At 42.9% G+C, this 27,908-nt stretch overlaps 1 protein-coding gene across 2 annotated transcripts in view; it reads left to right on the top strand.

The window, feature by feature from the left end:
- Positions 1-2,571: 2,571 nt before the first annotated feature.
- Positions 2,572-27,908, top strand: part of LOC311113768 (plectin-like) — a 95,639-nt gene continuing 70,302 nt past the window's right edge. The window contains exon 1 of one of the 2 annotated variants that reach the window (XM_084157078.1): positions 2,572-2,582. Coding sequence is in view for 1 of the 2 variants with exons in the window: in XM_084157077.1 (XP_084013203.1) it covers positions 27,423-27,531 (109 nt within the window). In the remaining variant the exon portion in view is untranslated. Of the gene's footprint in view, positions 2,583-27,308; positions 27,532-27,908 lie in introns of those variants that run through there. The other variant, XM_084157077.1, reaches the window with a different exon arrangement.

Here is a 27,908-nt window from a genome sequence, read left to right on the forward strand (position 1 = left end):
TCTAAAGGTCACCACACTGCGTTTTGCTTACAGAAAGCACTGGAAGCAACACTCGCGCCTGTTTTGGCCACAGGACAAAGCTTTTTGGTGCGTGTCTGTATGTTTCATGTGTGTTTTGTGGCTTTGGGAAGTGTGACGAGTCATGGTATGTTTAGTGATGGGGGATACACACTGATGTCAAGGACTTATGCATTGTGGGGCTCTGCAAATACAGCATCATCACATGATCTGAACTTTCAATGTGTGCAAACGTAAAGGAGCATCAACTAAATCCCAAAATGGAGGAAAAGTTATACTTATTGCATATCAGAGAGAGACTGCTGTTTGACATCCATGAAAACTGGATCCGTGTTTAAGTAACATTCCCACTCTAGGCGTTCCTTATCTCTACAATACACTACATGACAAAATATATGTGGACACCTGCTCATCGAACATCTCTTTCCAAAATCATGGGCATTAATATGGAGTTGGTCCCTCTTTTGCTGCTATAAACAGCATCCACTCTTCTGGGAAGACTTTCCACTAGATGTTGGAACATTGCTGCGTGGACATGCTTCCATTCAGCCACAAGAGCGTTAGTGAGGTTGAGCACTGATGTGGGCGATTAGGTCAGGGCTCTGTGCAGACCAGTCAAATTCTTCCACACCGATCTCGACAAACCATCTCTGTATGGACCTCGCTTTGTTCATGGGGGCATTGTCATGCTGAAACAGGAAAGGACCTTCCCCAAACTGTTGCCACAAAGTTGGAAGCACAGAATTGTCTAGAATGTCATTGTGTGCTGTAACATTAAGATTTCCCTTCACTGGAACTAAGGGGCCTAGCCTGAACCATGAAAAACAGCCCCAGACCATTATTCCTTAACAGTTGGCACTATGCATTCGGGCAGGTAGTGTTCTCCTGGCATCCGCCAAACCCAGATTCGTCTTTTGGACTGCCAGATGGTGAAGCGTGATTTATCACTCCAGAGAACGTGTTTCCACTGCTCCAGAGTCCAATGGCGGCGAGCTTTACACCACTCCCGCCGACGCTTGGCATTGCGCATGGTGATCTTAGGCTTGTGTGCGGCTGCTTGGCCATGGAAACCCATTTCATGAAGCTCCCGACAAACAGTTATTGTGCTGACGTTGCTTCCAGAGGCAGTTTGGAACTCTGTAGGGACTGTTGCAACCGAGGATAGACGATTTTGCGCGCTTCAGCACTCGGCGGTCCCGTTCTGTGAGCTTGTGTGGCTTACTACTTCACGGCTGAGCTGTTGTTACTCCCAGACGTTTCCACTTCACAATAACAGCACGTACAGTTGACCGGGGCATCCTATGACGGTGCCACGTTGAAAGTCACTGAGCTCTTCAGTAAGGCCATTCTACTGCCAATGTTTGTCTATGAAGATTGCGTGTGCTCGATTTTATACACCTGTCAGCAACATGTCTCGCTGAAATAGCCGAATCCACTCAATTGAAGAGGTGTCCACATACTTTTGTATGTATAGTGTATTTCATCTACAGGTGATTTTGCAAGTTATTTTAATGACAGGGTGTGTCCAGAGAAGAATGGGGTGGGTGTTCAGATTTACAGGCAGAAGGTTTAAACAGACTTTCGGTATTTGGAGGTTGGAAGGGTTTTATTGGTTTATTGGTCAAACAATACCCAGTTCTACAGGTGTTCTGGAAGGCCTATGGGCATGAGTATGGAGTTTGGACATCAGGAAACAATGAGCATTTCGAGAAACGCAGTCAAGTTACATGAGGCGGTGGCCAAAAAAGCTTCTAGGAAAATGAAATGGGAAGCTTGGTGAATAGGAACGTAAATATTTGTAGAACATTTTGTAGAAAATGTGTAGAAAATGTTTATGACTCATGGGGAGGGTGGGAAATAATGAGTAGCTTACTACTAGAGGTTTGTGAGGAAAAACCTGTATTGAATGTATATGAGCGTTTCCTTATCAGGGCTGGCCTAAGTGTGTGCGTTACAAAAAAAGGTCTCATGTATTATTAACTGCTGCTAGATAGGCTGTGGTGAGCCTGCCAATGACTGGAAATGAAGCTTTTCCGTATGGAGCAAACCAGCTGGTGTATCAACAGCAAACAGAAGATGAGGAAACTACACTAACTATATTAGGAGTTTTTACTTTGTTTCCTGAAAGCTAAAGTGAGTAGACTTAAATGAACCAGGCTAAATGAAGAAGAGAAGAATGCAGGAATGAGAAGCGGAGAGAGAGAGAGATTGTGAAGGAAGGAATGGCGTGAGGGAAAGAGCGAGAGAGAGAGGGAGCTCACTTTTGCCAGCAGTCTGAATCAGACAAAAAAAAGGTGGGAGGGGTGCTCTCTCGTAAATTGGCTACCTCTTTGGTTTAAAGTCTGTAACGGCGGCACCACACCCCTCACTGGCCACCCCTTCCTACACTCCCCCATCACATTTTACCCACTTGGCTCTGGAGACTTTGATTCCCCACTCTGTCCCAGGCCTGATGCCGGCAAGCGCCCCTGGAAACGTATTCCCAACCCTGGTGGTTGTAGGACATATTGTCAATTTGATCATTGTTTGGCAGTGGAGGCAACATAGGAGGCAGTTAAGAGAAGGTAAGACCAGCTGGGAAACAATCTTGTTATGAGGCTTACTGTCTTTCAGGAAAGGTGATGCTACTGTACGTCTTTAGGGCACATGAGGAGAGATCAGAAGTTTGCTGCTGTGTGAACGGGTCGGGTCTCTAGTCTTCACCATTCGTCTTAAATGGTTTGCTCTCTCTTCCCTCCGTGCTTTTGTGTTGCACACTGCTCACTCTTTTTTTGCCCTCTCCAGCTAGATTTCCTGATGTGTTGAGAAGGTGGGGTTAACCCTGTAAATGCTGGTTCGAATATGACGTAGGAGCTGTGGTGTTCACATACACGTGTTTAGCAGATGTTATTGCGGGTGTAGCGAAATGCTTGTGCTTCTAGCCCCGACAGTGCAGTAATATCTAACAAATAATATCTAACAATTTCACAACATATAGCCAATACACACAAATCTCAGTAAGGAATGGAATTTAAGAATATATACATATATGGACAAGCAATGACAGAGCGGCATGAACTAAATACAGTATATACATATGAGATGAGTAGTGCAAGATATGTAAACATTATTAAAGTGACTAGTGTTCCATTTCTTAAAGTGGCCAGTGATTTCAATAGGCAGCAGCAGCCTCTAATGTGCTAGTGATGGCTATTTAACAGTCTGATGTCCTTGAGATAGAAGCTGTTTTTCATTCTCTCGATCCCAGCTTTGATGCACCTGTACTTCGCCTTCTGGATAATAGCGGGGTGAACAGGCAGTGGCTCGGGTGGTTGATGTCCTTGATGATCTTTTTGGCCTTCCTGTGACCTCAGGTGCTGTAGGTGTCCTGGTAGTTTGCCCCCCGGTAATGCGTTTGGCAAACCACACCACCCTCTGGATAGTCCTGCGGTTGTGGGTGGTGCAGTTGCCGTACCAGGCAGTGATACAGCCCGACAGGATGCTCTCAATTGTTCATGTGTAAAAGTTTGTGAGGGTTTTAGGTGCCAATACAAATTTCTTCAGCCTCCTGAGGTTGAAGAGGCTCTGTTGCGCCTTCTTCACCACACTGTCTGCGTCGGTATAACATTTCAGTTTGTCAGTGATGTGTATGTCAAGGAACTTGAAGCTTTCCACCTTCTCCACTGTGGTCCCGTCGATGTGGATAGGGGGGTGCACCCTCTGCTGTTTCCTGAAGTCCACGATCATCTCCTTTGTTTTGTTGATGTTGAGTGAGAGGTTATTTTCCTGGCACCACACTCCCAGAGCCCTCACCTCCTCCCTGTAGGCTGTCTCATCATTGTTGGTAATCAAGCCTACTACTGTTGTGTCGTCTGCAAACTTGATGATTGAGTTGGAGGCATGCTTGGCCACGCAGTCATGGGTGAACAGGGAGTACAGGAGTGGGCTAAGCACGTGTTGAGGATCAGCGAAGTGGAGATGTTGTTTTCTACCTTCACCACCTGGGGGCGGCCCGTCAGGAAGACCAGGACCCAGTTGCACAGGGCGGGGTTCAGGCCCAGGGCCTCGAGCTTAATGATGAGCTTGGAGGGTCCTATGGTGTTGAATGCTGAGCTACAGTGAGGGAAAAAAGTATTTGATCCCCTGCTGATTTTGTACGTTTGCCCACTGACAAAGACATGATCAGTCTATACATTTAATGGTAGGTTTATTTGAACAGTGAGAGACAGAATAACAAAAAAAAAATCCAGAAAGACGCATGTCAAAAATGTTATAAATTGATTTGCATTTTAATGAGGGAAATAAGTATTTGACCCCTCTGCAAAACATGACTTAGTACTTGGTGGCAAAACCCTTGTTGGCAATCACAGAGGTCAGACGTTTCTTGTAGTTGCCCACCAGGTTTGCACACATCTCAGGAGGGATTTTGTTCCACTCCGATTTGCAGATCTTCTCCAAGTCATTAAGGTTTCGAGGCTGACGTTTGGCAACTCAAACCTTCAGCTCCCTCCACAGATTTTCTATGGGATTAAGGTCTAGAGACTGGCTAGGCCACTCCAGGACCTTAATGTGCTTCTTCTTGAGCCACTCCTTTGTTGCCTTGGCCATGTGTTTTGGGTCATTGTCATGCTGGAATACCCATCCGCGACCCATTTTTAATGCCCTGGCTGAGGGAAGGAGGTTCTCACCCAAGATTTGACGGTACATGGCCCTGTCCATCGTCTCTTTGATGCGGTGAAGTTGTCCTGTCCCCTTAGCAGAAAAACACCCCCAAAGCATAATGTTTCCACCTCCATGTTTGACGGTGGGGATGGTGTTCTTGGGGTCATAGGCAGCATTCCTCCTCCTCCAAACATGGCGAGTTGAGTTGATGCCAAAGAGCTCGATTTTGGTCTCATCTGACCACAACACTTTCACCCAGTTCTCCTCTGAATCATTCAGATGTTCATTGACAAACTTCAGACGGCCTGTATATGTGCTTTCTTGAGCAGGGGGACCTTGCGGGTGCTGCAGGATTTCAGTCCTTCACGGCGTAGTGTGTTACCAATTGTTTTCTTGGTGACTATGGTCCCAGCTGCCTTGAGATCATTGACAAGATGCTCCCGTGTAGTTCTGGGCTGATTCCTCACCATTCTCATGATCATTGCAACTCCACGAGGTGAGATCTTGCATGGAGCCCCAGGCCGAGGGAGATTGACAGTTATTTTGTGTTTCTTCTATTTGCGAATAATCGCACCAACTGTTGTCACCTTCTCACCAAGCTGCTTGGCGAAGGTCTTGTAGCCCATTCCAGCCTTGTGTAGGTTTACAATCTTGTCCCTGACATCCTTGGAGAGCTCTTTGGTCTTGGCCATGGTGGAGAGTTTGGAATCTGATTGATTGATTGCTTCTGTGGACGGGTGTCTTTTATACAGGTAACACGCTGAGATTAGGAGCATTCCCTTTAAGAGTGTGCTCCTAATCTCAGCTCGTTACCTGTATAAAAGACACCTGGGAGCCAGAAATCATTCTGATTGAGAGGGGGTCAAATACTTATTTCCCTCATTAAAATGCAAATCAATTTATAACATTTTTGACATGCATTTTCTGGATTTGTTTGTTGTTATTCTGTCTCTCACTGTTCAAATAAACCTACCATTACAATTATAGACTGATCATTTCTTTGTCAGTGGGCAAACGTACAAAATCAGCAGGGGATCAAATACTTTTTTCCCACACTGTATAATCAATTAACATAATTCTTACATGGGTATTTCTCTTGTCCAGATGGGATAGGGCAGTGTGCAATGTGATGGTGATTGCATTGTCTGTGGATCTATTGGGGCGGTAAGCAAATTGAAGTGGGTCTAGGGTGACAGGTAAGGTAGAGGTGATATGATCCTTGACTAGTCTCTCAAAGTACTTCATGATGACAGAGGTGAGTGCTACGGGGCGATAGTCATTTAGTTCCGTTACCTTTGCTTTCTTGGGTACAGGAACAGTGCCACGTTGAAAGTCACTGAGCTCTTCAGTAAGGCCAGTCTACTGCCATTGTTTATTTATGGAGATTACATGGCTGTGTGCTCGATTTGATACACCTTTCAGCAATGGGTGTGGCTGAAATAGCAGAATCCACTAATTTAAAGGGGTGTCCACATACTTTTGTATATATAGTGTATCAGGAGTCTATATAAAGGCATCACCATGCGGTAAATTGGTTAATAGACCAATAACAAAGAGAGTTCCAAACCTCTCTGCTAATAACAGTTAGTTTTCCGCTTTCCCCTCCCCACAGACCACTACCAGACAGGTCTAGCAAAACTCTTGCTTGAGAAATAGCTATTTTTGCCAATTGTAGCCCATTCCACTCACAGCCCCTGTCATCCTATATACAGGTTGAAAATGGCAGCTTATATCATGGATAAGCACCTAAATTGGTGCAATATATAATTGAACGTTTTTGGATCGCGTAAACAACAACAGTAATTGTGTTATGGTGGGAACACAGGGCTGTGTTCCAAACAAAAAACTACAAGTGTGCTTGCTTTAGTTCCTCAATGGCAAAGCTAGGAGAGAAACAAAAGCACCTTGTGGTTAATGGCTCTTTCTTTGAGTCATAAAATTACTTTGAAACTGTGCACAGTTTGGAGAGATGTATGGCCACTTGGAGACCCCAGTTAGACCTCTCACTCAAACCCTTGTAATCATTTTTTCTTATCTTGCACCTACTCCCAAATTTTAATGAATGTTATTATTATGTTAGTGAATGAATCCAGAGTATTTTCAGATTTCGTTATTGACAAATGCTGTGAAAAGTACAGTAAATGTAAAATGCACATAAAATCAACAGTGTAATGTTTGGATTCAACTGTTGTGTTCTCACCTTTTGTCTGATAATTTCCCCATAATCTCCAAAGTGTTCTCTTTCAATTGCTACCATGGTCATACATATGCTTTTTATAGTTATTCTGTTAGAAACATTTCAATTTGTCCCTAGCCATATACAGTGCATTTGGAAAGTATTCAGACCCCTTGACTTTTTCCACATATTGTTACGTTACAGCCTTATTCTAAAATTGATGAAATTGTGTTTTTTACACACAATACCCCATAATGACAAAGCAAAAACAGGTTGTTAGACATTTTTGCAAGTTTATACATTTAAAAAATGCAAAATATAACATTTACATAAGTATTCAGACCCTTTACTCAGAACTTTGTTGAAACACATTTGGCAGAGATTACAGCCTCGAGTCTTCTTGGGTATAAAGCTACAAGCTTGGTACACCTGTATTTGGGGAGTTTGTCAGGCTGGATGGGGAGCGTCGCTGCACAGCTATTTTCAGGTCTCTCCAGAGATGTTCGATCAGGCTGGGCCACACAAGGACATTCAGAGACTTGTCCAGAAGCCACTCCTGCGTTGTGTTGGCTGTGTGCTTAGGGTCGTTCTCCTGTTGGAAGGTGAACCTTCGCCCCAGTCTGAGGTCCTGAGCGCTCTGGAGCAGGTTTTCATCAAGGTTCTCTCTGTACTTTGCTCCGTTCATCTTTCCCTCGATCCTGACTAGTCTCCCAGTCCCTGCCAATGAAAAACATCCCCACAGCATGATGCTGCCACCACCATGCTTCACCATAGGGATGGTGCCAGGTTTACTCCAGACGTGACGCTTGGCATTCAGGCCAAAGAGTTCAATCTTGATTTCATCAGACCAGAGAATCTTGTTTCTCATGGTTAGGTGCCTTTTGGCAAACTCCAAGCAGGCTGTCATGTGCCTTTTACTGAAGAGTGGCTTCCGTCTGGCCACTCTACCATAAAGGCCTGATTGGTGGAGTGCTGCAGAGATGGTTGTACTTCTGGAAGGTTCTTCCATCTCCACAGAGGAACTCTGGAGCTCTTTCAGACTGATCAAGGCCTTTATCCCCCGATTGCTCAGTTTGGCCGGGCGGCCAGCTCTAGGAAGAGTCTTGCTTGTTCCAAACTTCTTTCATTTAAGAAGGAGGCCACTGTGTTCTTGGGGAACTTCAATGCTGCAGAAATGTTTTGGTACCCTTCCCCAGATCTGTGCCTCGACACAATCCTGTCTCGGAGATCTATGGACAATTCCTTCGACCTCATGGCTTGGTTTTTGCTCTGACATGCACTGTCAACTGTGGGACCTTATAAGACAGGTGTGTGCCTTTCCAAATCATGTCCAATCAATTGAATTTACCACAGGTGGACTCCAATCAAGTTGTAGAAACATCTCAAGGATGATCAATGGAAACTGGATGCACCTGAGCTTAATTTCGAGTCTAATAGCAAAGGGTCTGAATACAAATGTTTTGGTTCACTTTGTCATTATGGGGTATTGTGTGTAGATTGTTGAGGACATTTCTTTCTTTAATCAATTTCCACGAGTGTAAGGGGTTAATGGAAATCTATTACAGTAAGGTACTTAATTGTTACCCAGAAATGATTTAATATTGATATAAAAGCAACTGCATTGGACCTTAAGACAGATATTATCATTTTGATTCATGTGAAGATCTTTTTTTTTTTGTGATAGTGGAGCAGTTGTGAGTTTTAGTGGGTAGTGGGTTAGAGAACTCTGTGATAATATAATAACGTTTAATCTATAACATGGTAAATCAGAATTATCTTGTGTAGTATAGACTTGCATACAAGGTGAACACAAAAAAATGGTGGAAAATCCTCCTTAGATTTTTTCCCCCTTCTTGGCTTTCTCCTTCTAAACATAACCGAGTTGCAACAAGTCTCCTATTGTTTATGAGCCTGTTCAATAGGCTTTCACAGTGCTCCTACAGTTGAAGTCGAAGGTTTACATACACCTTAGCCAAATACATTTATGCTCCGTTTTTGACAATTCCTGACATTTAATCCTAGTAAAAATTCCCTGTCTTAGGTCAGTTAGGATCACCACTTTATTTTAAGAATGTGAAATGTCAGAATAATAGTATAGAGAATTATTTATTTAAGCTTTTATTTATTTCATCACATTCCCAGTGGGTCAGATGTTGACATACACTCATTTAGTATTTGGTAGAATTGCCTTTAAATTGTTTAACTTGGGTCAAATGTTTTGGGTAGCCTTCCACAAGCTTCCCACAATAAGTTGGGTAAATTTTGGCCCATCCCTCCTGACAGAGCTGGTGTAACTGAGTCAGGTTTGTAGGCCTCTTTGCTCGCACATACTCTTTCAGTTCTGCCCACATATTTTCAATAGGATTGAGGTCAGGGCTTTGTGATGGCCACTCCAATACCTTGACATTGTTGTCCTTAAGCCATTTTGCCACAACTTTGGAAGTATGCTTGGGGTCATTGTCCATTTGGAAAACCCATTTGTGACCAAGCTTTAACTTCCTGACTGATGTTTTGAGATGTTGCTTCAATATATCCACATAATTTTCCTTCGTCATGATGCCATCTATTTTGTGAAGTGCACCAGTCCCTCCTGCAGCAAAACACCCCCACAGCATGATGCTGCCACCCCTGTGCTTCACGGTTGGGATGGTGTTCTTCGGCGATCAAGCATCCCCCTTTTTCCTCCAAACATAACGATGGTCATTATGGCCAAACAGTTCTATTTTTGTTTCATCAGACCAGAGGACATTTCTCCAAAAAGTACGATCTTTGTCCCCATGTGCAGTTGCAAACCGTAGTCTGGCTTTTTTTATGGCAGTTTTGGAGCAGTGGCTTCTTCCTTGCTGAGTGGCCTTTCAGGTTATGTACTGTGGATATAGATACTTTTGTACCTGTTTTCTCCAGCATCTTCACAAGGTCCTTTGCTGTTGTTCTGGGATTGATTTGCACTTTTCGCACCAAAATACGTTAATCTCTAGGAGACAGAACGCGTCTCCTTCCTGAGCGGTATGATGGCTGCGTGGTCCCATGGTGTTTATACTTGCGTACTATTGTTTGTACAGATGAACGTGTTCAGGCGTTTGGAAATTTCTCCCATGGATGAACCAGACTTGTGGAGGTCTACAATTTTCTTTCTGAGGTCTTGGCTTGATTTTCCCATGATGTCAAGCAAAGAGGCACTGAGTTTGAAGGAAGGCATTGAAATACATCCACAGGTACACCTCGAATTGACTCAAATTATGTCAATTATCTTATCAGAAGCTTCTAAAGCCATGACATCATTTTCTGGAATTTTCCAAGCTTTTTAAAGGCACAGTCAACTTAGTGTATGTAAACTTCTGACCCACTGGAATTGTGATACAGTGAATTATAAGTGAAAAAATCTGTCTGTAAACAATTGTTGGAAAAATTGCTTGTGTCTTGCTCAAAGTAGATGTCCTAACCGACTTGCCAAAACTATATTTTGTTAACAAGAAATTTGAGGAGTGGTTGAAAAACAAGTTTTAATGACTCCAACCTAAGTGTATGTAAACTTCCAACTTCAACTGTATATGGAATGTTCACAATGTTAATAGTTATACATGGGCTATACTCAGGCCTTCTGGTTTCTGGAGAATAGATCACACACTATTCTACTCTGTTAACCTCATAAAGGTTAGCTAGCTTCCGCTCTATAGATGTGGCTCTTACTCTGACACACCTCTTTGTTTCAAATGTAATTTCCTGTTGACACAGCGTGTTACAGTGAACCTGTCAGGCTGTCCTCTGCAGACAGTGGGACAGCCACACTCCGAGGCAAATTACAGGATGCCTGAGTGAAAGGCTGCAGGTGTGAAGAGAGAGAGAGGGGGGATTATATTATTTTACCTTTTAGCCTTGCTCACTCACCCATATGACCCCCTACTTTAAATCAATGAGTCTGATGGACAGGACAATGATAAAGTAAAGCTGTAATGCATCCAGCTAGCCATAATAGGATGACACCTTGGTTAAAATCGCAGCCAGTCTGAGTAGCTCCTTATCTGATATGCATGCTTTTTTTAAAATAGATTATCGAGTCGAATTAGTTGTTTTCCTGAACGTTGGCCAGATACCGTACCGTACCATGGTCGGTAATGACTCTTGGTTCTTAGCGGCTCTCTGTCCAGACTGATGAAAGGTCTATCCATATCTCTCCCAGTGTTCTCGCTGATAGACTGCAGACTGGGTCAGTCTCACAGGAAGTCACCAGAAGAACCGCCTATTCAGATAAGGGGATTTCTAAAGCTTTCTACTGTATTTATTCTTTATTTAACCAGGGAAGTCACATTGACATTGATATCCCTTTTTCAAGTGAGCCCTACTTGTTTTGTTAAGTAATATCCTTACTGCATGAACCAAATCTTTATTTAAGATGACACATATGCTACTGTATTTGATTGAATCCACCACTAGACATACTAACCGATAATGTTGGTTTGACTTTGAAATGGCAAACATTGCTTTGAAAAACTAGGCAGTGGGTTATCGCTACCTCTGCGTGTTAATATTCAGCTGCTTTGCATTTTACCTGGTCTCCTTTCAGCACTGCAGATGTTGCACTACAAACAATACATAAGGAAGGGCAGAAGTCTATCACGCTTGTGGTTTCATGGCCAATGTTACCTTATGTTAGTGCACTGTTTTCACTGTTGTCATAGCGTATTGGACTTCTTTTAGCAGAGTATTGGATGGCTTTTATGTTTGATTAACATATATTACACATTCAAAGAAAATACTTATATAGGTCACATGTTGGATGACGAGGTGAGGTACAACCATGGCCTGGCAGAGAGCACTTGTATAAGGCAGTACTTTGATTGACAAGGAGATCTTTGACCTAGTTCAGTTATAGGGGAGGTTTCCCCCCCGAACAGTTTAAATAAAGAACTGACTACCACACACACACGCGGAGGTTGGGCGATGATGGTTTACTTTACCCTGTGCACATGGTGTGACGTGTGTGTATCCTAGATACCACCATAACATACTGGAAGTTCCCCTTGACTTCTCCTCAGGGTCCCATACTGGCTCAGTGGATTTGAAGGCATGTGTGCTATTCATTGGTTGCATCCCAAATGGCACCCTATTCACTTCATAGGGCACTACTTTTGACCAGAGCCCTATTGGCCCTGGTCAAAAGTAGTGTACAATATAGGGAATAGGATGCCATTTGGTGTGCACATCAATAATCAAAGAACCATTAGCACAGCGCAAGGTTTTAATGTCTCTGTGTGTATTTGTATAGCTTTTATGCTACGTTGCCCAGGCCAGAAATTAAAAACAAATTAAGAGCTTTGGCATGTGCTTTAAGTTGATGTTGGCAATGGCTTCTCCTAATAGCAATAGTGGGTAATAAAGCAATCCGTTCATGCAGCCAAAACAGTTTCTGTCTCATAGACTGTCTATGTTATGTCTGAGTTTCATTGAGAAGTGAGGAGAAACACTTCCTGTTGTGTTCTATTATTTAACGACACGTTTAACCTTGAGATTACTGTCCACATATTTTTATGATTGCTCTCTGAAGTCTTAAGACATCAGCAGATAGTAATGTGCTTTTATATGTTGCAGTTCTTGATTGTATCTTTATCTAATCCAATTCATGACACACGCTGACAATATTTAATGCTATTAGAGGACACTGGGTCAATAAGAATACACACAATTCTACCAATACACAGTACTCCACCAATTCACCACACTCCAATTCCAATTCTAATATGCCCTCCAGAGTTTCATATGTCTACATATTTATTCCTCTCCAGTATCTTGGCATGTCCTCGACCTCTTTCATTTGACGCATGTCTTCGTCGATGGGACTGTTTCATGTCCAAGTGACTGAAACCTCTTCTCTGAGCACTGTACAATTATGTTTCGTAGGATGAAGATCCAGCCGCGCGTCCACCACGGCCCTTTCCGAACAAAACTGTCTCTCTCTTTTCAGGGAAATTACATCAAGCACCTCTGCTAAACGCTGGACTTACATCTTCCAACAACTTACATCTTCCAAAAAAGTTTAGAAAGATGTAAAGGGAGTATGCCAAATAAATTGATTAATACATTTGTAGCCAGCATTGACAATGAATGTCTACATTAGGAATTAGGATTTCTTTGACATGTGAAACGTATTATATCATAGCCCTAAACATAGTTTGTAGTTTCTATTAAAGTTAGTGTGCTATAAAATTGTATTCAATCTCTTAATCATATTAGACATCCATACCTAGCACAATCAGATACAGTTGAAGTCAGAAGTTTACATACACCTTAGCAAAATACATTTAAACTCAGTTTTTCACAATTCCTGACATTTAATCCTAGTAACGATTCCGTCTTAGGTCAGTTAGGATCACCACTTTATTTTAAGAATGTGAAATGTGAGAATAATAGTAGAGAGAATGATTTATTTAAGCTTTTATTTATTTCCTCACATTCCCAGTGGGTCAGAAGTTTACATACACTCAATTAGTATTTGGTAGCATTGCCTTTAAATTGTTTAACTTGGGTCAAACGTTTCGGGTAGCCTTCCACAAGCTTCCCACAATAAGTTTGGTGAATTTTGGCCCATTCCTCCTGACAGTACTGAGTCAGGATTGTAGGCCTCTTTGCTCGCACACGCTTTTTCAGTTCTGCCCACACATTTTCTATAGGATTGAGGTCAGGGCTTTGTGATGGCCACTCCAATACCTTGACTTTGTTGTCCTTAAGCCATTTTGCTACAACTTTGGAAGTATGCTTGGGGTCATTGTCTATTTGGAAGACCCATTTGCGACCAAGCTTTAACTTCCTGACTGATATCTTGAGATGTTGCTTCAATATATCCACATAATTTTCCTTCCTCATGATGCCATCTATTTTGTGAAGTGAACCAGTCCCTCCTGCAGCAAAGCACCCCCACAGCATGATGCTGCCACCCCCGTGCTTCACGGTTGGGATGGTGTTCTTCGGCTTGCAAACCCCCCTTTTTCCTCCAAACATAATGATGGTCATTATGGCCAAACAGTTCTATTTTTGTTTCATCAGACCAGAGGACATTTCTCCAAAAAGTACGATCTTTGTCCCCATGTGCAGTTGCAAACCGTAGTCTGGCTTTTTACATTTACATTTTAGTCATTTAGCAGACGCTCTTATCCAGAGCGACTTACAGTTAGTGAGTGCATACATTTTTTATTTTTTTATTTTTCATACTGCCCCCCCGTGGGAATCAAACCCACAACCCTGGCGTTGCAAACGCCATGTTCTACCAAATGAGCTACATCCCTGCCGGCCATTCCCTCCCCTACCCTGGACGACGCTGGGCCAATTGTGCGCCGCCCCATGGGTCTCCCGATCGCGGCCGGCTACGACAGAGCCTGGATTCGAACCAGGATCTCTAGTGGCACAGCTAGCACTGTGATGCAGTGCCTTAGACCACTGAGCCACTCGGGCGGTTTTGGAGCAGTGGCTTCTTCCTTGCTGAGCGGCCTCTCAAGTTATGTTGATACATGACTCGTTTTACTGTAGATATAGATACTTTTGTACCTGTTTTCTCCAGCATCTTCACAAGGTTCTTTGCAGTTGTTCTGGGATTGATTTGCACTTTTCGCACCAAAGTACGTTCATCTCTAGGAGACAGAACGCGTCCTTCCTGAGCGGTATGACGGCTGCATGGTCCCATGGTGTTTATACTTGCATACTATTGTTTGTACAGATGAACGTGGTAACTTCAGGCATTTGGAAATTGCTCCCAAGGATAAACCAGACTTGTGGAGGTCTACAATGTTTTTTCTGAGGTCTTGGCTGATTCTTTTGATTTTTCCATGATGTCAAGCAAAGAGGCACTGAGCTTGAAGGTAGGCCCTGAAATACATCCACAGGTACACCTCCAATTGACTCAAATGATGTCAATTAGCCTATCAGAAGCTTCTAAAGCCATGACATCATTTTCTGCAATTTTCCAAGCTGTTTAAAGGCACAGTCAACTTAGTGTATGTACATTTCTGACCCACTGGAATTGTTATACAGTGAATTATAAGTGAAATAATCTGTCTGTAAACAATTGTTGGAAAAATGACTTGTGTCATGCACAAAGTAGATGTCTTAACCGACTTGCCAAAACTATAGTTTGTTAACAAGAAATTTGTGGAATGGTTGAAAAACAAGTTTTAATGACTCCAACCTAAGTGTATGTTAACTTCCGACTTCAACTGTAAGTTCAAGGGAGGTGACCTGAAAGGGTAGATTCTTATCAATCTTCCAACATCCTTTACTTCCTTCTCTCTATGCGTAAATGGTTTAGTGTTATTATTTTCATAATTGAATGCAGCCGAAAACATTATTCATGGCTCAAAATGTGTTTATTTTTCTCGAACTGAAATGTGCAATTTGTTATCACCCTTTCCTTTCTTTTTCATGTTCTCTGTTAGTTCATTTATTAGTTAAAAAAGCTATTAAATAGTTTTATGACATGGATGATGAAACTATAAAAGGGAAAAAGAGCCAAAAAACCTACATGTATTGAAAATGTAGTGCAACCATAATCTAATCCTGGCTGATTTAGCTGCTGAGTCTAAAACCAACCACCAACTCACAATGCAGCTGTAGGCCTATGTACACTACCGGTCAAAAGTTTTAGAACACCTACTCATTCAAGGGTTTTTCTTTATTTTGTACTATTTTCTATATTGTAGAATAATAAAAACTATGAAATAACACATATGGAATCATGTATACCAAAAAAGTGTTAAACAAATTCTTCAAATAGCCACCCTTTGCCTTGATGACAGCTTTGCACACTCTTGGCATTCTCTCAACCAGCTTCACCTGGAATGCTTTTCCAATAGTCTTGGAGGAGTTCCCACATATGCTGAGCACTTGTCTGCTAAATGACTAAAAATGTAAAAAAAATGTAAATGTTGGGGGATTGTGGAGGCAAGGTCATCTGATGCAGCACTCCATCACTCTCCTTCTTCGTAAAATAGCCCTTACACAGCCTGGAGGTGTGTTGTGTCATTGTCCTGTTGAAAAACAAATGATAGTCCCACATTCAACATCATAGCGCTTCATGGTTTTTGCGACTGCACTTGAAAAACCTTTCAAAGTTCTTCAAATTTTCCGTGTTGACTGACCTGCATGTCTTAAAGTAATGATGGGCTGTCGTTTCGCTTTGCTTATTTGAGTTGTTCTTGCCATAATATGGACTTGGTCTTTTACCAAATAGCGCTATCTTCTGATTACCCCCACTACCATGTCACAAATCAACTGATTGGCTCAAACGCATTAAGAAGGAAAGAAATTCCACAAATTAACTTTTAAGAAGTCACATGAATTCCAGGTGACTACCTCATGAAGCTGGTTGAGAGAATACCAAGAGTGTGAAAAGCTGTCATCAAGGCAAAGGGTGGCTATTTGAAGAATCTCAAATATATAATATATTTTGATTTGTTTAACACTTTTTTGGTTACTACATGATTCCATATGTGTTATTTCATAGGTTTGATGCCTTCAGTATTATTCTACATTGTAAAAAATAGAAAAATAAAGAAAAACCCTTGAATGAGTAGGTGGTCTAAAACTTTTGACCGGTACTGTATGTACACCCAATGCGTCATTTAGGGAATATTACATTGAATGCATTGAGGCACTAATTAAGCATAAGCAAGTTTGGAAAAATTTACTGAATCCTAATGCATTTTATCCTTATCATCCATTTAAAATGGTTTTGAATGATTTACCGGTGTTTGGGAATGGCTTCTTCTCACAGGAAATGTACCCCTTTGTTCATCTTATTTTTAACAACATTAAAAGACACTTTGGAGAATAAAAACGTACGACTGTTTTCCTTTGAATAACCAACCAGGCAAGGCAGAAATGGATACATCTCACCTTTTATTAACTGTCAAAAAATGTCAACATGAGATGAAAATCTGGTGGAGAGTAATATTGTACATGAAAGACACTCCTGCCAGTGGAAGCTACCGATATGTAGAGGTATAATATTATATGTGACCAGTAATGAACACTGAATTGACTCTGATCATTTTAAGAATATGAAAGAGAAAACAATTTTGTGTGGTAACTGTCGATCACTTGAGGATTCCGTGCCATGGCAATGAAAACCAGTTGGTTATGTTCAAATAATTTATGACTAACAGATGGAATAGCCTATAATGCATGGGTAAAGGATATCATCAGAACTCCCAACAACTCCTCAGAACTCTGAATAGAAACTTCAGTGTCATTCTCAATCTATCTCAGAAGTGGAAGCCTGTCTAATAATATATAATTAGATAATATAAGTGAAAAAGGTGCTGTGTGGCTCAACTGGTAGAGCTTGGCCCTTGCAATGCCAGGGTTGTGGGTTCGATTCCCACGGGGGACCAGAATGAAAAGGTACAAAGATGAATGCACTCATTACTGGATAAATGACTCAAATGTAAACATTGATATAGTAAATAAAAAAAGTGCCAAAGGGCAGTTTAAAATGTGAGACCTTTAACACATCTCACCTGTAACACCTTTGTTATGTGCGTCTCTTATAACCAAAAAGAGCTTCTGGATATCAGGACAGCGATTACTCACCTCGTATTGGACGAAGATTTTTTCTTCAACGAGGCGGCCGTGAAGGATATCCTACAGACACCCGACAAGGCCCAAATCCCCGTCATTCGCGTGAGGAAGAGACTGAGATATCGTGGACGTAGGTCGGGGTGCCTTGTAAGGATCCGAAGGCGAGCGAGTAAACTGCTTCTTCCATCAATCCTATTAGCCAATCTTCAATCATTGGATAACAAATTGGATGACCTAAGATTACGGTTATCCTACCAACGGGACATTAGAAACTGTAATATCTTATGTTTCACCGAGTCGTGGCTGAACGACGACATGGATAACATACAGCTAGCGGGCTACACGCTACATCGGCAGGATAGAACGGCTGACTCCGGTAAGACAAGGGGTGGCGGTCTGTGTATATTTGTAAACAACAGCTGGTGCACAAAATCAAATACTAAGGAAGTCTCGAGGTTTTGCTCGCCTGAGGTAGAGTATCTTATGATAAGCTGTAGACCACACTATTTACCAAGAGAGTTTTCATCTATATTTTTCATAGCTGTCTATTTACCACCACAAACCAATGCTGGCATTAAGATTGCATTGAATGAGCTGTACAAGGCCATAAATCAACAGGAAAACGCTCATCCAGATGCAGCGCTCCTAGTGGCCGGGGACATTAATGCAGGGAAACTTAAATCCGTTCTACCTAATTTCTACCAGCATGTTAAATGTGCAACCAGAGGAAAAAAAACTCTAGACCACCTTTACTCCACACACAGAGACGCATACAAAGCTCTCCCTCACCCTCCATTTGGCAAATCTGACCATAACTCTATCCTCCTGATTCCCGCTTATAAGCAAAAACTAAAGCAGGAAGCACCAGTGACTCGGTTAATAAAAAAGTGGTCAGATGACACAGATGCTAAGCTACAGGACTGTTTTGCTAGCACAGACTGGAACATGTTCCGGGATTCTTCAGATAGCATTGAGGAGTACACCACATCAGTCACTGGCTTCATCAATAAGTGCATCGATGATGTCGTCCCCACAGTGACCGTACTTACATACCCCAACCAGAAGCCATGGATTACAGGAAACATCCGCACTGAGCTAAAGGGTAGAGCTGCCGCTTTCAAGGAGTGGGACTCTAACCCGGACACTTATATGAAATCCCGCTATGCCCTCCGACGAACCATCAAACAGGCAAAGAGTCAATACAGGACTAAGATTGAATCATACTACACTGGCTCTGACGCTCGTCGGATGTGGCAGGGCTTGAAAACTATTACAGACTACAAAGGGAAGCACAGCCGCGAGCTGCCCAGTGACACAAGACTTCCAGACGAGCTAAACCACTTCTATGCTTGCTTCGAGGCAAGCAACACTGAAGCATGCATGAGAGCACCAGCTGTTCCGGATGACTATGTGATCACGCTCTCCGTAGCTGATGTGAGTAAGACTTTTAAGCAGGTCAACATTCACAAGGCCGCAGGGCCAGACGGATTACCAGGACGTGTACTCCGAGCATGTGCTGACCAACTGGCAAGTGTCTTCACTGATATTTTCAACATGTCCCTGACTGAGTCTGTAATACCAACATGTTTCAAGCAGACCACCATAGTCCCCGTGCCCAAGGACTCTAAGATAACCTGCCTAAATGACTACCGACCCGTAGCACTGACGTCTGTAGCCATGAAGTGCTTCGAAAGGCTGTTCATGGCTCACATCAACAGCATTATCCCAGAAACCCTAGACTCACTCCAATTTGCATACCGCACCAACAGATCCACAGATGATGCAATCTCTATTGCAATCCACACTGCCCTTTCCCACCTGGACAAGAGGAACACCTACGTGAGAATGCTATTCATTGACTACAGCTCAGCATTCAACACCATAGTGCCCTCAAAGCTCATCACTAAGCTAAGGATCCTGGGACTAAACACCTCCCTCTGCAACTGGATCCTGGACTTCCTGACAGGCCGCCCCCAAGTGGTAAGGGTAGGTAACAACACATCTGCCACACTGATCCTCAACACGGGTGAACCTCAGGGGTGCGTGCTCAGTCCCCTCCTGTACTCCCTGTTCACCCATGACTGCATGGCCAGGCACGACTCCAACACCATCATTAAGTTTGCCGACGACACAACAGTGGTAGGCCTGATCACCGACAACGATGAGACAGCCTATAGGGAGGAGGTCAGAGACCTGGCCGTGTGGTGCCAGGACAACAACCTCTCCCTCAACGTGACCAAGACAAAGGAGATGATTGTGGACTACAGGAAAATAAAGAGGACTGAGCACGCCCCCATTCTCATCGAAGGGGCTGTAGTGGAACAGGTTGAGAGCTTCAAGTTCCTTGGTGTCCACATCACCAACGAACTATCATGGTCCAAACACACCAAGACAGTCATGAAGAGGGCACGACAAAGCCTATTCCCCCTCAGGAGACTGAAAAGATTTGGCATGGGTCCTCAGATCCTCAAAAAATTCTACAGCTGCACCATCGAGAGCATCCTGACTGGTTGCATCACCGCCTGGTATGGCAACTGCTTGGCCTCCGACCGCAAGGCACTACAGAGGGTAGTGCGTACGGCCCAGTACATCACTGGGGCCAAGCTTCCTGCCATCCAGGACCTCTATACCAGGCGGTGTCAGAGGAAAGCCCTCAAAATTGTCAAAGACTCCAGCCACCCTAGTCATAGACTGTTCTCTCTGCTACCGCACGGCAAGCGGTACCGGAGTGCCAAGTCTAGGTCCAAAATACTTCTCAACAGCTTCTACTCCCAAGCCATAAGACTCCTGAACAGCTAATCATGGCTACCCGGACTATTTGCACTGCCCCCCCCACCCCATCCTTTTACGCTGCTGCTACTCTGTTAATTATTTATGCATAGTCACTTTAACTCTGCCCACATGTACATATTACTTCAACTACCTCAACTAGCCGGTGCCCCCGCACATTGACTCTGCACCAGTACCCCCCTGTATATATAGCCTCCCTACTGTTATTTTATTTTACTTCTGCTCTTTCTTTCTCAACACTTTTTTTGTTGTTGTTTTATTTTTACTTTTTTGTTAAAAATAAATGCACTGTTGGTTAAGGGTTGTAAGTAAGCATTTCACTGTAATGTCTGCACCTGTTGTATTCTGCGCGTGTGGCCAATAAAATTTGATTTGATTTGATTTGGTGACTAGTGCTGTTGACACATTCCAAGGTGCATTATGTAGCCTAATGGTTGGAAGAAACACAGTACACATTAGGCCTTCACCCTCTAGCAAAAAAACGAGACATCACCTGTTGTGCTGAAACAGTCCAGACAGACTGCTATATTGGGGATGTCCTTTAGAATTGCATTTCAATAAGAACGCAATGTCCCGCTGCTGCGGGGCATGTAGAATGCAGCTACGGAAGACTGCGCTCGCCAGGCAATTTCCCTGAACAAAATAATGTGTGAGCTGGGCTTGAGAACGTGAAGATTGGACTCCTTGAAACTTGATACGACAGCCACTTGTTTTTTGATAGTCTGTTAGAGATAGAGAAGAAAGGGAACTTTTGTTTCGAGTGCCGTGCCCTCTCGACAAAGAGGAGTTCGAGCGGAACAACTTTGTGCATTGGGGACTCTGTTTGGGTATGGCAGACGCTACAGATATTCCCGCCGCTTATATGTCTTCCCGGTATGGCGGCTCCGAACAGGAAATTATTTATGGACGTGCAAATTACATCCATGAAATGAGCTGCGGAAAGGTGGGGTCCCATTTGTACAACAGAATGTGTTGCGCAGGTAAGCACTGCAGTGTCCAACACTCCGTCCATATAACACTGCTGGACTGGAGAGGATGAGTTCTCGCAGGGAGGCAGGCGTTGGTGTGGGCAGATAACATTAACGTATTCCATGCCAGCACTAGTAAACAAGACTGTAAAGAACTGTTGGTTCATGGTAGCAAAACTGTAAAATGAGACATCTCAGAATAACCTTTTATAAGTAACTTGTAAGTGATCTCTGCAGTAATATTAAAATACAAGTGATATAGAGTGTACTGTTATCATTGTGGTGTTAGCATACTATGGTTAAGAATGTGTGCTATATTATTTTGAGAACAACAAAAAAAACTGTCAACCTCTTATCAAGACCTACTGTGTGTGTGTGGTTTATTGTATGTGACTTTCACTAGTGTGTCTGAAATAGTAGGTTGATTATTTGATTTCCATCCAAGTAGACCAACGCATAACAGTACTGTAATTGTAGCCAAACACGGCGTGATGGATGTAGTGGATCCTGTGGAAATACTGGGCAGCCCTAGCTGACAGAACTGCTCCACTTCCCAGAAATTCTTCAGGATGTCAATGAACATTTCTAATCAACAGTGGCATATTTCTGTAGTGCCTTGTTTTCAAGAGAAGAGGGAGACAACGACTAACTTATGCCTGGGATACATTTGGCCCAATCTTCAGTGTTCAAATATACTGTACCTCTTCCAAACCAATGTACAGGTATTTGAGATCTGTTCCTTGCAGTATTATTTGAGAAGGTAGTGATTGCATTTTGAAAGTGTGCAGTTTTTACACTTGTTTATGATTAAACATTAAGAGATGCAATATGCATCCCATCTGATTTATGTATACAGCATACAACCATGGTATATGTGTGTGGGCTAATCAATGTCATATGTGGCTTTTTTGAGTCACAGGATTGTGTGGTAATTTTGGATGCAACAACACATGCATAATATATGACATGAGATTATAATTTGGGCCTCTGGAAAAACCAGGGGCACATACACTGCCTTTAGAAAGTATACACACCCCTTGACTTTTTCCACATTTTGTTGTGTTACAGCCTACATTTAAAATTGATTAAATATAGATTTTTTTTGTCACCATAATGTCAAAGTGGAATTATGTTTTTCGAAATTGTTACAAATTAATAAAAAATGAAAAGCTGAAATGTCTTGAGTCAATAAGTATTCAACCCCTTTGTTATGGCAAGCCTAAATAACTTACTAAGATTTTTCAGAATAAATAACTTCCCGTGGCTATGGACCATTGGTGACTTTAAAACAGTTACAGAGTTTAATGGCTGTGATGAAAACTGAGGATGGACCTAATTGACAGAGTGAAAAGAAGGAAGCCTGTACAGAATAAAAAATATTCCAAAACATGGAATAAACTAAAGTAAAACTTCCAAGATATGTGGCAAAGAAATATACTTTATGTCCTGAATACAAACTATTATGTTTGGGGCAAATCCAACACAATACATCACTGAGTACCACTCTTCATATTTTCAAGCATGGTGGTGGCAGCATCATGCTGTGGGGATGTTTTTCATCGGCAAGGACTGGGAAACTGGTCAGAATTGAAGGAATGATGGATGGCGCTAAATACAGGGAAATTCTTGAGGGAAACCTGTTTCAGTCTTCCAGAGATTTGAGACTTGGACGGAGGTTCACCTTCCAGCAGGACAAGGACCCTAAGCATACTGCTAAAGCAACACTCGAGTGGTTTAGTCAAAGCCCAGACCTCAATCCAATTGAGAATCTGTGGTATGACTTAAAGATTGCTGTACACCAGTGGAACCCATCCAACTTGAAGGAGCTGGAGCAGTTTTGCCTTGAAGAATGGGCAAAAATCCCAGTGGCTAGATGTGCCAAGCTTATAGAGACATACCCCAAGAGACTTGCAGCTGTAATTGCTGCAAAAGGTGGCTCTACAAAGTATTGACTTTGGGGCGGGTGAATATTTATGTACGCTCAAGTTTTCTGTTTTTTTGTCTTATTTCTTGTTTGTTTCACAATAACAAATATTTTGCATCTTCAAAGTGGTAGGCATGTTGTGTAAATCAAATGATACAAACCCCCCACAAATCCATTTTAATTCCAGGTTGTAAGGGAACAAAATAGGAAAAATGCCAAGGGGGGTGAATACTTTCACAAGCCACAGTATTTGTCAATGATTGACAGTGGTTGTTGTTAATTGACTTAGTGCCTCCAAGCACAGATTTCTCTATCAGTTCTGCATAAGGTTACATTTCCTCTTTGAATTATCATATATATGGCCTTTTCATGCTCTCTAAGTTTACCTGCCTTGCCGAGATACAGGGCCTGGCAGAAGAGCAGTGTCATCCCCCACTGCTCAAGCCCAAACAAGCCCTAAGCAGGCATCCAAAGTATTCTTTCTGCTCTTCTTCATGATCATATGTGAATGTCCGCTTTGAAAGTGAAAGATGTATGATCTCGAGGGTTAAAGGTGTAAGAGGTATTTGGGTGCTATGTAACACACCTGTGGAGACCTTTGAAGGGACTTGTGCTATGACCTTGACCCCCCCCCCACATTTTTTTATGGACATATGGAATGTTTTTTACCAAGTGAGACACACTCACAGCACCATATCAGTCTTGTTTTGTTGTCCTCCATTAAGTTCAGACACAATGGATTCCCTGTTTTTTTACAACAGTGTGGTTAGTTTGGCAAGCCAAATTATTTTGGCCTCTGTCTCTCTCTCTTCTTCATCCTTTCATAGACCAGGCTCTGCAACACCAAACAAAGCTCTTCTAAATGTACTAGATGTGAAATCATTTTGGAAAAACATATCAAAACAATAACCACTCCAATTGATATCCAATTGATATCCACGAGTTCATCTGACTCTGGGGAAGTAGATCATCCCGAAGTATCCCTTTAAAGTGGAACTGACAGCATTTTAGCATATAAACCCCCAGGAAGAATGACACTTAAAAAAAAAAAGTGAGCACTTAGATATGGTAATTTTCACGTTTTCATAAATTAATAGAATGTTTGGGAATGATGTACAGTATAGTAAGGCATTTGTGAAAATTCTATAGTAATATAGAGTGGGAAAGCGGCCATGCGTTTGGATAATTAATAGACACTGCAGCAAATAAAACCTAAATAAACATCTTTCTTGTCCAAGACCGGAGTCTATGCAGACCGGTGCTCCATAGCCAATCAGAGCTGCATTAGGCCTATATGCAAATAAGCCATTTGCCACATGGGCATTCCATCATTCGCTTTGAACTGGACTGTGTGTTTACAGGCAGTAGCTACAGTGCGACTTTAGATCGTTAGAACTCATTCGCCAAAAGCCACAAAATACACCTGAATGGATTTCTGCAAATATTTAAATACCACGGGAGTCCTCTTACATTTGGGAACTTCACAGTCCTATTATAATATAATATGCCATTTAGCAGACGCTTTTATCCAAAGCGACTTACAATCATGCGTGCATACATTTTTACGTTGATCAAACAACCATGAAAAGGTAGGCTATCTTTTCCTCGGTTGCCTATGCACATCAACAACAACAAGATCAATAACTAATGCTAGCACGAGATGAGCTCAAATCTAACGAGGGAACATTAGAATAACGAACATGGAGAGTTACAAAACAAGAGAAGCGTCTGGAAATGAAAACAGAACCAATACTGCCTGATGACTGAGATTGGTGAGGGCTATATGAAGGTAGAGTAATCAGGGTGGTGATGAAGTCCAGGTGTGCTTAACGATGGGCAGCAGGTGTGTGCAATGATGGTTGCCATGTGTGCGCAATGTGGGTTGCCAGGACCAGTGGTTAGTAGACCGGCGACGGCGAGCGCCGGAGGGAGCAGGAGTAGGGCAGGGCAGGCAGAACGGGAGGTTCCTGGTGGAAGGCCAGACGGGATCACCAGGATGGAACATGTGAGCCTCACTGCGGTGGCGGTCCGCCTGATCCTTCTGATGGAGGACGGTGCGCTGGAGCCTCACGTAGGCAACAATCCACACCTCCTCTGCGCGCCGGACCGCTCGTCAACTGCAGGGGCCTCGGTCTGGCACAGAGTCCAGGGAGCCAAGGCCGGTTGATATCCCAGGACGCATTGGAAGGGAGTCAGCCCGGTGGAGGAGTGACGAAGTGAGTTCTGAGCATATTCTGTCCAGGGAAGGAACCGGGCCCACTCCCCCTGCCGGTCCAGGCAGTGACTCCTTAGGAACCTCCCCAGCTCTTGGTCCTCTCCACCAGCCCGTTGGACTGAGGCCGGTACCCGGATGTGAAGCTGACCGTGGCCCCCAGCTTCTCCATAAATGTTTTCCAGACCTGACGTGAATTGGGGACCACGGTCGGAAACGATGTCCTCCGGAAGGCCATAGTGCCTGGAAGACCTGCTGGAATAGTGCCTCAGCAACCTGGAGAGCGGTAGATAGACCAGAGAGAGGAATAAAACAGCAGGATTTTGAGAATCTGTCAACAACCAGAATAGTGGTAAAACCATCAGAAAGGGGGAGATCCGTTACAAAGTCTATGGACAGATGTGACCAAGGCTGCTGAGGCATGGGAAGGGGAAGTAGTTTACCTGCTGGAGCGTGCCGGGGAGATTTGGATTGAGTACATACCGAACATGAGTTGACATAGTGGGCGACGTCCTTCGCCAAGGTGGGCCACCAGTATTTATCGGAGAGGGATTAGATGGTGCGGGTGATACCTGGGTGTCCAGCGGCGAGGGGATGTGTACCCAGGTCAACAGCCGATCTCTCACCCCCGTGGGGACTTAGATGTCCACATCTACGTCCCAAAACACCGGGCCAACGAGGACCGCTTGATGGGCTAGAGGACACTCACAGGACCCTCCACCGACGTGGAACAACAGGGAGTCAGGAAGCAGGCGCAGATGGTGAGTTTAATAATAACAAACATGGCACGTTACAAAACAAGCGATGCATCTGGAAATGAAAACAGAACCAATACTGCCTGATGACTGAGGTTGGTGAGGGCTATATGAAGGGAGAGTAATCAGGGTGGTGATGAAGTCCAGGTGTGCTTAACGATGGGAACAGGTGTGGGCAATCATGTTTGCCAGGTGTGCACAATGTGGGTTGCCAGGACCGGGGGTTAGTAGACTGGCGACGTCGAGCGCCGGAGGGAGGAAGCAGGAGTAGGCGTGACACACTTTTTCTCATGAAAATTGTGTATGGATACGAAACCTTTTCAATTATTTCTATGGCACTTTTAATAACAACATTTCTTCCAAGGTAAAACCTTCTGTGGTTCTGTATTTTTCCCTAGTAAACCTGTCTAGCTGTCAGCCTCCTTATCTGTTCCACCATCTCTCCCCCTCAGGAAGGGGCTAGGCTGAGGTTTGGCCAGGGTGGGCTTGGCTGGAAGGAGATGGGATGTTCACTTGCGGTGCACACAACACAGAGCAGTAAATGACAGGCCCTGACATTGTAGCCTGCAGCAGTGGTGTAAAGTACTTAAGTAAAACATTCTTTAAAGTACTAATTAAGTAGTTTTTTGTAGTATCTGTACTTGACTTTACTATTTATATTTTTGAAAACTTTTATTTTACTTCATTACATTCCTAAAGAAAATAATGTACTTTTTACTCCATACATTTTCCCTGACACCCAAAAGTACTCATTACATTTTGAATGCTTAGCAGGACAGGAAAATGGTCAAATTCACACACTTATCAAGAGAACATCCCTGGTCATCCCTACTGCCTCTGATCTGGTGGATTCACTAAACACAAATGCTTCATTTGTAAATTATATCTGTGTTGGAGTGTGCCCCTGGCTATCCATAAATAAAAAAACAAGAACATTGTGCCGTCTGGTTTTGATACTTAAGTATATTTGAGCAATTACATTTACTTTTGATACTTAAGTATATTTAAAACCAAATACTTATACACTTTTACTCAAGTAGTATTTTACTGGGTGACTTTCACTTTTACTTAGGTCATTTTCTATTAAGGTATCTTTACTTTTATTGGGTACTTTTTCCACCACTGGCCTGCAGGCAGGCATTTTGCAAGAGCAAGAGAGGGAAAAAGGGGAGAGAAGGCTTGTGCAGTAATAGCATCACAGACTTGATCGGAAACACACCCACTTGACTACATGCTCTCGCTGCGCTCTTCATGAAGCAGTGTTTTGAGCAATAAGGAGAAGCAGAAGTCTTAGAGACTAGGCAGACTAACCTTACAAACTGCATCGGTTACTGTTATTTCTCTGCGTTAACTGCACCTAACTGACAGTGGGATGTCAATGGAGCCAGTGTACAGAACCTACTCCAATGACATTGTGGGAAGTGACTTCACTGAGGGATACTACTACCAGGGGATGCTCAAGGCCACCGATGGAAGGAAAGGTAGAGTTATCATGGTGTCCTATGGTTTTCACTAGTCTAGTTGGAGTTTTCAATGTTCTCAAAAAGAGTCTGATAGAAAGACCTTTGCTTGGTTTCATCTGTCTAACTTTTATTTAGCTTTTATTTGATTGAGTAACTGATGTATTTTCCATAGTTATGATTTCCTCTATAAAGTATGACTCAATATTTAGCTTCCTCTTGTTAGTTTGAATTTGCAAGCGATTACCTACGATAACTGTCGGTGGATATGACCGTTTATGTCTATGTAATTATGAACAACTTGGCCAAGTTAGTTTGTTTCATGTAATTCAAATATACAAACCAGACATGGTCCATTACTGTCACAGCACTGCCATGCTATGGCTAGCAAAGGGCCA

This window comes from Coregonus lavaretus (genome assembly GCF_964263955.1).
Source record: "Coregonus lavaretus genome assembly, chromosome: 40".
In the NCBI taxonomy this organism is placed as follows: domain Eukaryota; kingdom Metazoa; phylum Chordata; class Actinopteri; order Salmoniformes; family Salmonidae; genus Coregonus; species Coregonus lavaretus.